The sequence below is a fragment of the Myzus persicae genome, unplaced genomic scaffold (genome assembly GCF_001856785.1).
Source record: "Myzus persicae strain clone G006 unplaced genomic scaffold, MPER_G0061.0, whole genome shotgun sequence".
In the NCBI taxonomy this organism is placed as follows: Eukaryota; Metazoa; Arthropoda; class Insecta; order Hemiptera; family Aphididae; genus Myzus; species Myzus persicae.
In genome coordinates, this window is record NW_019103899.1 from 157,170 (window position 1) to 169,940 (window position 12,771).

At 26.9% G+C, this 12,771-nt stretch overlaps 1 protein-coding gene and 1 pseudogene across 1 annotated transcript; both read right to left on the reverse strand.

The window, feature by feature from the left end:
• Positions 1-928: 928 nt before the first annotated feature.
• LOC111036078 lies at positions 929-1,419 on the reverse strand (annotated as a pseudogene).
• Positions 1,420-7,276: 5,857 nt separating this feature from the next.
• Positions 7,277-11,133, reverse strand: LOC111036088 (protein O-mannosyltransferase 1). The gene is made up of 14 exons (XM_022317991.1): positions 11,044-11,133; positions 10,568-10,752; positions 10,358-10,482; positions 9,995-10,171; positions 9,761-9,929; positions 9,444-9,696; positions 9,198-9,380; positions 8,896-9,069; positions 8,574-8,687; positions 8,366-8,519; positions 7,957-8,180; positions 7,757-7,883; positions 7,520-7,694; positions 7,277-7,454 (listed from the first exon to the last, which is right to left on the reverse strand). Exons 1-14 carry the CDS (start codon positions 11,131-11,133, stop codon positions 7,277-7,279), a joined length of 2,328 nt encoding a protein of 775 aa, XP_022173683.1.
• Positions 11,134-12,771: the final 1,638 nt, after the last annotated feature.

Consider the following 12,771-nt stretch of genomic DNA (forward strand, 5'->3'; position numbering starts at 1 on the left):
ATAAATTTATTATTTCCTTCGATTACATTTTTCAAAAGGAAAGGTTGTCCTGAAATTGCATTTTGAAGTTCCAAGGAAGGTATAAAATTGAATGAAACTGGTTCTAGTTCTTTTCCTTTTCTTTGTCTTTTTACGATTTGCTTGAATGCGTTTTTAGTTACTTGAGATGAAATTATAACGTTGCTATTCGCAATTTCGTTTTGATATATTTGATTTGGCGAATCTTGTGAATTTTGAGCAAATTTTTTAATTTTATTTTTTAGAATTTTGCAACGATGTTTAACTGTATCTGGGTCTTTTCTTATCAAACATATATTCATAATTATTTACAAGTAACATTTCCTTGTCATGTATACTTTTAAATGTCTGTATATACTAGCTATTTAAAAAAAAAATCACTTACACAAATTGTATAAAATATTATTTAGAAACAACGTTCAAACGAAATTGTGTTCGATACTTTTGTAATGATGTATCAAACTGTACTGATAGATGGCAGAAAAAAGAACTTTTAATAATATCTATAATGCTTTTCCCACGTAAAATCAATAAAGATAAGATTGTGTGAAATCCAATTTAATGAAAATGCGATTAATGTTATTGGGGTTATTTTTGTTTAGTTTCATTTATCGACAATTTCGCACGTACTACCTTTCGAACATATAATCTTTCGAGCAGATAATCTTTCGTACACTAAACGTTCGAACATACGGCATTCGAACACATGACACGCTACCGGTAAAAACGCCAGGCTATCTGACACGCCACAAAAATTTGAAAACTCTTAATTTGACCTGTACAAGGCCTAATTGTTGTATTTTTCTGTGGGTACTTTGACAGAGATGAAAAAAGCATCCCCGGATTTGAACATCTTCTCCAATAACAGTTTTTATAGCATTTATTACTGCTTTTTAAAAGTCCACATTAATTATGGGTCGGGAAACAAATTTCTTTCGGCACATTTATGAATTATGATTTGAAGCATTTCTTCGTAACTAGATTCTGTTTTATTTTTAAGTAAAATAAAAGCGGCAGTTATAAAAACACTATTTACTTTAACACGAATCACGTACAGTTGTTGGAATATTAGTGGAGCCATTGAAAAATTTCCGTCCATATACCAGGTAGAAGCTTCAGTTAAATATTTTAAACAATTATTCGTTCAGTTTCGTCAATTCCGTTATCATCCAACAAAAATCGTGTTGATTTGTCACCCAAATAACACCAATCATTCTCAATAACTAATTAATTGAGACAGTTAGGATTTATTGGGTTGTTCTTCGATTTTTGTCTCCTTAATCTTCTTTTCACGATTTCTTCGGCTGGCATCAGAGCTTTTGTGTTACGGTCCACTTTTGCTACCGCTTCAGAAAATATTCGTCCTGGATTTTTTTCATTATGTTTTGCAAGTTGGAGCATTTCATTTACACATTTTGTGACATTGATTTTCCCTGCGTTTTCGGTACATGTGATCAGATGTGTTCTGATGACGTGTGGTTCAGAATAGTTCAATTCAGATTGTAATATTTCCGGACTTTAATAAGTTTGATTTCACGCAGCGCCATGACATTTTTTGATACCTATATATTTAACAGTATACATGTGCCCACTAAATATGGCTTTTTAACCACCTTTGTTCGATCTCGTTACTTCCATTTATTAATTTTTAATAAATTTATAAACTACACTTCACTACTTTAACACGGAAAACACGAAAAGACGACGATGAAGACAATAATTACGTATTATAGATTTATATGTAACGACTAACGACAACTGTAATTTGTCAGAGTTTGACAACCAGACACTAAATATAGGTAGTAATGTAGACATGTAGTATACTAGTATAGGTAAAGCCACAGCTTATGTCCGTATGGCCGTATAGATACGATATAACAAAATCTAATAAATAATAATACGATAAAATCATTATAGTCACTTACACTTGTCTTGTCGATAATTTAAACGATGAGATACCTACATAATATTATACCATGGCATCTCGTGGAATTTCCAGGTTGAACTATATTATTACATTTTACCTTAATCGTAGGACGTAGGTGCGTGTATGTTACTGCGCGTCGGATCCATGAGCTGAGCTTGGCGAGCTTTGTTAATATTTTATACATTGTAATTAATATATATTATATAAATATATCAACAACAATTAATAACTCAACTCAGGGGTTTGACTAATGAATGTGCAGTATAATTTGTGATATTATTACAATTAATGTAATTTATTTTACTATTAGTAATTAGTAAATTTTTAAAAACTATTTTCTAAATTTTTGGAAAATAGTGTAGTATATTATTTTACTATTTGACTAATGTGTATGGAGTATATTTTGTGATATTATTACTATTGATTTAATTTATTTTACTATTAGTAATTAGTAATTTGAGATATTTGAGCTAATTTTATTAGTAAGTAAAGTGTAATCTACTAATTTACGTAAAAACGGATACATTTGGATATTTTGTATTAGATTCATTAATTGTTGATAACAAACCAGGAATAATAAATTAAAAATTTTGTATTCATTGGCGTAAAAAAATTTAACTTTTCCAAAATAATTCACGAAACTTGATTTATAACTCTATATAATTATCGTTTAATAAAAGTAAGATCTACCGGAATAATTGCATTAGCTGTCAGTACCTATTGTCACGTCATTCGGCATTGCCGATACACTTCCTTTTAGAAGGAGGCCGAACCTCAAATTCTACATTTAAACTCTCACTGAAAATTGCCAACTATGATAATAACAGTATTTATAGTGTTTCTAAATAGAGCAATACAGGAAAATTGATGCTTGACTGCTCATTAATACTCTGGGGCGAAGCCACAATATCAAAAAAGACGTCTGTGGAAGCACTGGATAAGACAATGCACTATTTGCACAGAACTTGGGTGGATGGGCAATGATGATCACATGAGACTTTCGTCAAATTCTACCAGTTGTGACTCGAGGAAGTGGAGGAACACGTGATGACGATATAAATGCTTCCCTAAAAAGATGCAACTTTTTTCCACACGTCAATAAATTAGAGCTTAAAACTAACATGAAGGTTTCATTGTCTTCACTTGAGAATAGGTTTTTTTCAGAGATATTACTAAAAGTTGGCAATTGAGAGTTTATACTAAGAAATGGAAGGATTAAACTAAAAAACCTTTGTGTTTTGATAGACAACATCCAAGAGTTAGTCAACAATGTCTGTCCCGACATTGATAACATAAGTTGTAAGACTTTATCTTGGTTTAAAGAAAGAGGGATTCTGTTGCCAACTAACGAACAAGTTATTTAAATAACTTGAGTCTTTCAAAGATTGATGCGTCGACTCAAATATATATACTACTCGGTTGATAATGTTCTCGACTTGGAAGAAGCTGTTCATTTTCCTACAGAATTTCTTAATGCTTTGAACCCGCTTCTCCTAAAATGGTGTTAAAAGTAGGTTGTCCTTTTATTTTATAAGAAACCTGAATCCGCCTAAACTTTGCAATAGCACGCATTTGCTAGTAAAATCACTAAAAACTTGCGTAATAGAGTGCACATTACTCACTGGATGATACCGGAGAAGAATTATTGATTCCCCATATTCCTCTGATACTATCGGATTTACCGTTCCAATTTAGTCGCCTTAAATTTCAGGAAAAGATATATTATATTAAATATTTAAATTAAATAAAAACTTTAAAAATATTTATAAAATGATAAATTATTGAAAATATGCATCTTAACGTATAGAATCGAAGAAATATGCACTAAAACCAAAAAACTCGAAATATGCATTTATATGCAAAATAAAATTTTAAAACTAACTTTGTTTCAGCATGAAACCAATTTGTTTCTTACTATGCTATTTTTGTGAAGGTGCAAAACAAATATACAAACGCTACAAATCGTCTGCTCTAGTGATCAGCTATAATTATGATTTTAGCCATCATATTAACCTTGTTGCTTATAAGATCGAAGTTGTTCCGGTTTCGTTTTTAAATATTTTAAAACTTTCTTTCAGTTGTAATATAAGGTCCTAAGTTCTTTATAACGGTTAGATTTGTATTATTATCAATAATTTTGCTATCCAGTTTTAGTGAAGCTCTTTTTCTTGCAGAAGTGCAGAACTGCAGAACACTTGGTGCATCTCCAGTAGGTATATGCCTCCATCGTTATAAAATGCAATGTCTTCGTTTGTACATTTGCGGCATTTGGCATGCAATACATAGACTGGGATAGTGGGATCTTGTTGTAAGAATGGAATAACAGTAACAGCTATTGCATATTGACATTATGAACAAATTATGTAAGCATAATTAATGAATGATATTGAAGCTAATTAAAATAAAAGTAATAAGCAAGCACAGCACAACTACACAGATCTGCACGTCGATTATAAAATAATATGTTAATAAATAGTCGATGGACAGAATTTAAAAAGTAACTGATTAGGAATCTTCCAATAATGGTGGTAGTTTTTGTAAGTAACTTACATTATAACCTTCATATATTTTTACCATTACCTATAGCTTATTAAGCTACAAACAAATGTTTAAAGAACAATTTGATTCATTAAAATGACTAAAAACATCTAACAAATATAACAAGTATAATGATTCAAAATGATGAATCGTTATACAATTTTTAATCATTTAAATGGTTCTACTTTTTTTTTCAATATTTTTTTATTAACTACGGGGACATCAATCTAACGATGTGGAAAGTGAGGCAATAGGTAAGGTATAAACACATTATATTATTATATTTAATATTATTCACATTTTCCTTATTTGACGATTTATAATACAATTTTTTTTTCATTATTTGGCGAACACGAAAGCCGCTCTAAATTTGTGGTTTCTAAATGGTGTTATAAGTTCCAGAATTTCACTTGGATTTATTTATTTTAAATCTAAAAGTATTAATAATGTTTATATAATATTATTATTTTACCTAAAGTAGTATTAAAAAAATAAATCAAGGCAAATACCTTACACACTTTTGAATCAAAGATGAATTAGTAAATATGTGTTGAAGGAATTATAACAATATTGTTAAACTTTGACACACTCACTCTTCAATAATTTATTCCTACTATTTACTTACAGCAATTTGAGTTATTTTTCAAGCATGAATTTATTATAATCTCAAATAATAAAAAACGTTTTAAAATAAAGTTATTAATTATAAAGTATAAGCAATTTAAAATTATATATTTTCATAAGAAAAAAAATATTTATTTTTCAGATCCTTATATATATATAAGTATACATTAAAAATGTCAGCAAAAAAGGAATAACAATTTTTCATAGAGATACAAAAATATGGCTATAACAAAAAATAAATTATATAAAATAATATTTAATAATAACCTTAATATTACCAAGATATGTACCTACTACAAAAAAGCTTATCACAATAAGGAAACAATATAAATTAATCAGCCAAATACACACAATTTAAATATTATTTAACACTTAAATAGTTAGAAATAAATGTATTATATTAAGTTGGGTTAACAGTAAATGAGGAGAAAATGAAATATGTACACATGGTAGTCATGGGACATAACCTAAGGACAATCCTTAATGTAAATAATTATAATTTTGAATGGGTGACAACTTTCAAATACTAAGGAGTTAGGGACTAACATTAAATAGACCACTAACATTCTCAAAGAAATAGAAAAAGATTGGTAATAGCAAATAGAAATTATTAAACTTTATTATGCAACAGGTAAAAGGAAAGGGGTTAGTAGGCCAACCCCCTAAAATAAAATATACATTTAATAGTAATACTATTAATTAACTTAGGTTTTATAAATTAATAGGTTCCATTTTAATAAACGAATTAAGTAAGTAGTAACCAATAATATGAAATATAATTAACAGCGTGTACTTGACTATTATTTATAGAAGAAACTTGATATTAAATTAATAATTTATAAATACTTAAAATTAGAACAATAATACTAATATGTCATATAATACCCTGTGTAATTTTGTTCAATAAAAATGTAAATATATCATAATATACTTTTAATAAATAAATAAAAACTTAATAATAATATAACTTTATTCAATCTTTAATTTTCTTATGATTGATTGTTTAAAAAATATTTTTTGACAGATCTTGTAGATACATTTTATTTAAAATAAATGAATACAATTTAAGTTAATATTTTAAAACCATTAAATCTTGAAATAATAAAAATACAAATATAAGAAATACTGTTTTGTCATTATTGGATATTTTAGTTTAAAAAAACAATTATTGTACATCTCTTAAAATAAAACTTGTTAATGAACCAAAATTAAATTTGTCTAATCAATCAAAATTCTACAGTATTTTCCGATATAAAGTCTATTTTGTACAAAAACTGCAGACATATTTTATAATACAAGCAGTATGAATACATTTTATACTAATATCAGTGGAACAAGATCAAATTTGTCGAGTCCCAGTAGAAATCTATGAAATAAAATTTAGACAATAATTTTGAAATAAGTATAATTAGTCTACTGGTCCTATTATGTAATAATAAAAGATTTCAAATATGAGTGATGGAATGAAAGGTGTTGGCATGACAACAATTTTATTGCATCTTTGTCCATGGTATAAATTATAAGCAACAGAAAAGAAAAAGAGGAGTATTCACAATCCATTATGTTTGTGTTGAAAATTTTTAATGGATACAATGTATTTTTAAATAAATTGTGAACCATGAATATTCAACAAATTTATTTATTATTCATTACAAATTAAAATGTTTATGAATAATATTAGATTTAAGAAATAATCATTAAGAATCATTGTTTTGATATAAAGTACTATTATTTACATTAGATAAAAATTTTGTTCAAATTATATACAGCGAGTTCTGCTTAATGTGATCAGTGGTTAATAAAATAAACTGCGCCAATTGGAATCAAAAGAATAAATATAAGAGAGCATAATATAAACTTATTAGTAGATAAACTCGATAAACAACTAATCATACATTGGCAATTATAAGTCTGTGTCTACTTTTATACTAGAGTTAATAATAAACTTTTTATTTAATTCAGGTTTTGTTTGTTGTTTTAAAATAAATGTATTATTAATTTAAAAAAAATTGTAATAACTAATGAACATAATAGTGGATGTGACATAATGCTATTTCCAAACAGTCAAAAATACTAGAATATAATTAAAAAGATATTTAATGACTGTTGTTATAGTCAATCTACTACCATTTAAATAACATACAAGAATAATGAAAATAATATTAACACTTATGGCTTATGAATAATGAAGTCCCAAGTATCTTTCCAGCGTAGTTTAAAAACATCTTTAGATGTTAAAGGAGTAGTTCCATAACTGAAGACAATGAACTTTTTAAATACATACATAACGCTTAAAATCCATATGCATAGACTTAAATGAAAAATAAATCTTGGAATCAATTTTGCTCTGTAAATAGTTATTAATATATAATTATAATACATTGATTCAGAAATTTATTTGAGATTACATACTTTACAATGTTTGCTAGGTGTTGCATAAATGCAGCACACAATAATATCTTAAATACAAGAGCAGGCAAATAGTGATGTAAAAATAATGTGCGGTCAATAAAGAAATATGGAATATAATGTAAGCCATATCCAACTACTAATACCTCTCCAATTGTTTTGAATTGTTCCCATTCATCTAGAAAATAATCAAAACAATAGTTATTATGAACACTATTTATAAAATGCTAAATTACGTACCAAAGGATAAATCATAAATTTGTCTTCTTTGACGCAGTAAATAAAAAGCAAAAAATGATAAATATAACAATAGACATAATGTCGATGAATACCACACAACAATGTTTCCCAATAGGTGAATTTGTCCCTGTTGTAGTTTAAAACAAATAATTATACATAATATAATGTTAAATAATATGTATCAAATAAAATATACCAACATTATCATGTTCACTTAGCCAATAGGCCACTCCTCTAACCATTAACGGCCAATCAAGGGGTTCACTGCTATACATATGTGAATGAACGTTCTGTGTGTTTGGCGAAGAAAATATAATTTTGTATTGTAATTCCCAAAATCTTTCCCAAAGTCCCAATTTTGTTCCTTTTGATGGTATCATTTCAGCAGCAACAAGTTCACGTTCTCTTTCTTTTTCATTCTCACCTATAGCCGGATTTTAGTTATAGCAAAATATTACATACTTTTGTGGGTGTAGCCAGGATATTGAAATTGTGATGGGGAGGAGGGGTTAAGATTGAAAGGTTAGAGGGGAGGGGGGTTATACACTCAATACTTCCATGGCAAAGCCACCGTATATCTTAAATTATTAGTTTTAAGAGTTCTTATACTTTTGGTATAGCGATGTTCTTCAACATTCCACACTGTATCATCTTGAGATATTATCTTATCTGTAACTACTTCGTGCTGATTAAATCCCCAATCTGGTAACTGTCTACCACTAAACTTCAACGCTTGTGTTGAATTGAAATGAGTTAGTATTACCTTAAGAGCATAAAATTAAAATATATTACTTTTTTTTTTTTTTAATAAATGTACCTGTGAATTAATAGCTTGCCAAACATCTCCAAATTGATCACGATTGATTATTTCTACTTTCCATAGATTTTGAGCAGGCATAGAAACATTGTAATCAATGTAACACGATACTTCCTAAAATAATTAATACAATCAATTATAAGACATAGAAACTTGTTTTGAATACATTTTTAGCTAAAGTACATAATATGTGCAAAATTTCAAATAAATGTATTAGTTCACTAAAAAGCAATGGACAACTTGCTAATCATTGATATATTAAATGTTTAGTGATTATTTATGCAACCTGGAAATAAATAGCTTAATTTAAATAAAAATGTACTTGATTCTGTGGTGATACAGGTGCAGCAACATCATGAGAATTTAAAGCCCGACTTGTCATTCCATGTACCAGCTGAATAATATCACCATGTTTTATACCATCAGGGTTTTTGGTATTTTCTACTGCTAATGTATTTCTCTCTGGTCTCTTAACTATCCACCAATTATTTACATCCTGCACAAAATAATTAATAGAAAAGTTTAAAACTATGAAATTATGACACGAGATTGATTTTCTAATAGTAAAAAGTAATAAAACAATTTATACAAAAATGTATATTAAATATAATATAAACAAGTAACCTTAAATGTATAGCATGTAACTTGTTGCTGATGAGAACTTCCTCGTTTATCAGCATACTTGATAGGATAAACATGAGTATGCGAGTGAAGCCAACATGTTCTTCCATGTGTATGCCGTAATGTTATTTGTGATCCATGAGAAACATACAAAGGTTGACCTTTGGTTATAGATGCTAGTCCACCCTAAATTAATTAGTTTACTCAAATAAAATAATAGACTAATTATAAATAATATCAAACACCTACTTCTAGGCTAGCTTGAAAGGCACTTGTCATAACACTGTCATGTGGACCTGCTTTATTCAAAATTATGAGATGGACAAAAAATACAGAGAAATAAATGGCGACGGATATCACAAATGTAATAATACATCGTAATATTACACATAAGAAAACGGTGAAATCTGATAGGCGTTTGTCACCTAAATGGTTAACCCAGAAATCTCTACAAATTATCCATATGCTCAAAAGCCACGAGAGAAGTCCAACATACTTAACACTAAAAAAATAATATATTTTAAATAATATTATATGTGTAACAATATAGAAACTATTTCATTTACCATGTGGCCATAGTTAGACAAACTGAAGCAATTATTAAGTAAGTCAATGCCCACGGTGATTTCATGTTCAGTCTTTTATACTTAAGCACAAATAATAATCCACATAATGTAAAAAATATTAGTATAGACTCCATCAAGATGAATCGAGATTGAGTTAATAATGTGTTTTCTAAAATGAGACATTTACAAATTGTTTATAATAAAAATTAAAAATAATAGAAAAAAGTATATTACCACAAAGAAGAAGAAATGCACCAAGAGCGGCACACCAATGCCTACATCCTAGTTCCAACATTAATTGATATGCAACAGGAATAATCAAACTACCGCATAATGCTGGTACAAATCGTAAAGCAAATAATGGGACATCATCACTAAATTCACTTCCAATTCTTTCAAATTTAAATTGACCTAAACACGTTAATTAATAATATTGAATAAGACTTAAATAAGTATAAAAAATTATAAATAATTTGTATTTTATTGAACTTAAAATAATTTTGTTTTATTTAATGAAATAGAAATGACTTTTCATATTACACTGAAGTATTGTATTATTTATGGTAAACAATAATTAATGAGTGCTATGTTACATACCATTGTAGTTACATATATATGCAACAGCAGCTATTAGTTGCTTCCCAAGAGGTGGATGAGTGTCAAAGAAAAATGTTTGCTTCATATATAAACTAACATACTTTCCGTGGTGAAGCTCATCAAACCTATATTTTTTATAAATATATTACAAAAAATATAAATATGCAATAAATAAATGTATTTTTACATAGCATGGGTAAATACTCTTACACAACATTACGAGGTTGATCAAGTTTAAAAAATCTTGATGACAGAGCTGACATAAAAAGTATCACTGCCAGTATATTGATTTCAATACTTATTTTAAAATTGTTAAATATATCAGGTTTTGGTTCTATGAATAATTTTTGTTCGTTGGAATCATAGTCTTTAGTAACACACTCAGGTTCTTTTTCCTAGAAATAAAGTATTCATACAATGTTTTTAAGTACATGAATTAAACAATTTTATAGCAGTATTTATTATAAACAGAATGTGTGACATTGTTAGTGAATAATACAAAATGTGTACTAGGTAAGGTACATTACATCTATAATATAAAATTATAAACTATAAGCATATTTCAACCATGAATACTATTGTTTATATTTTCATGATTTCATCAAACACGATAATGTTTAAAGATTTGTATTCAGTGTTGATAATTTCAGTAGATAGCTATACAAAAATCATAATTGTAAACAAACCTGATTATCAGTACTTTCAGTCTTGTTCTTTTTCTTTGTCTGTTTTTTGTTCTTGGACTTGAAAAATCGATCATCGGTTTGCTTTTCCATCTTTATTGATTAGTTAATTGTTTTGTTCTAACAATGAGAGAGAGCTTAATATTTTTAATTCACGTACATGCTTAGTTATGATAGTATGTTTCTACTTGAATGTAGATATTTAAAATTGAATACTATCGATCACAAGACCGTGTATTGGAAAACAATTTTAAAAAGTTACTTTTAAAATTATGCCTGTGCATTGCGTTAGCTTTGCTGACATGTCAATCGGACAACTAACGATAATGATGATACGAACAGTGTTATTAAAGATAAGAATAAGATTAGGAAATATGATAAGACGTGATTTTGCACGAATGGATTTTCACAGGAAAAAATTTTTTGTGGCCGTATATAATATTGCATACATTTAACCCCTTTTTTGCGGTTTTCAAAATGTGATAACATTGATAAACCGATAACATCATTTTCATTATAAATTATAAATTATAATATTATATTTTATTATATTAATTATAATTAAAATAGTTAAATACATTAGTAGTTAATAAGTTATTAAAAAACACAATATCGTAATTTACAATTTAAAAATACACAATTCATTGAGAATACAGTATAAATGTAAAAAATAATGTTATTAAAATAACATAACTATTCAACTAACATAATATTATTTTATAGATATTATAATAAAATTATTTTTTATGTATGGTAATAATAATATTATTTAACAAATATAATAATCAAGCTATTATAATAAAGAAAGTATATTATTATAATTATTATGAATCTTGAACATAATTTAATACCCTTTGAATAGAAATCAGTATAGATGGTAGTATAGTATCTATACTTACAAACGAATCAAAACCTATGCAAACTGAAGATATAAATACAATTAACATAAAAAAAAATATTGAAAAACAACCTCGTTTCTTTACTAAAAATAAATAAAAATAAACTTGAATTTCATCAATTGTCGTCGAGTGAAGGTAATATAATAAGAAAATCCTTACTAAATAATACAAGTGTTTTAAATGTTCATTCATATGACGATCATTCTTATAGCGCTAAAAGAAAATGAATTCATTAATATATTGTTGAATTGTATCTTTTAAATGACGATCGTAAGTGAATAAAGAATATTGTGTTTTTTTTCGAATTGTGTATTATGAAATTTATTAACTATTAATGTATTTAACTATTTTAATTATAATTTATAATGTAAAAATATTATGTTAGTTGGATAGTTACGTTATTATAATAACATTATTTTTATAACAATATTTGTGTACTGTAATAATTATAATATCGTATTAAGAAATTAATTTTCTTTTAGCGCTATAACAATGATCGTCATATGAATGAACATTTAAAACACTTGTATTATTTAGTAAGGATTTTCTTATTATATTACCTTCACTCGACGACAATTGATGAAGTTCAAGTTTATTTTTATTTATTTTTAGTAAAGAAACGAGGTTGTTTTTCAATATTTTTTTTTATATTAATTGTATTTATATCTTCAGTTTGCATAGGTTTTGATTCGTTTGTAAGTATAGATACTATACTACTATCTATACTGATTTCTATTCAAAGGGTATTAAATTATGTTCAAGATTCATAATAATTATAATAATATACTTTCTTTATTATAATAGCTTGATTATTATATTTGTTAAATAATAT

Excerpts from the sequence above, each read along its gene's own strand:
- LOC111036088 (XM_022317991.1), bottom strand. The coding sequence starts at position 11,133 with ATGGAAAAGCAAACCGATGATCGATTTTTCAAGTCCAAGAACAAAAAA. Across the intron at positions 9,381-9,443 it reads CCTTTCAAGCTAGCCTAGAA|GGTGGACTAGCATCTATAAC; the intron begins GTAGGTGTTTGA and ends TAATTAATTTAG. Across the intron at positions 8,181-8,365 it reads AGAACATCGCTATACCAAAA|GTGAGAATGAAAAAGAAAGA; the intron begins GTATAAGAACTC and ends ATCCGGCTATAG.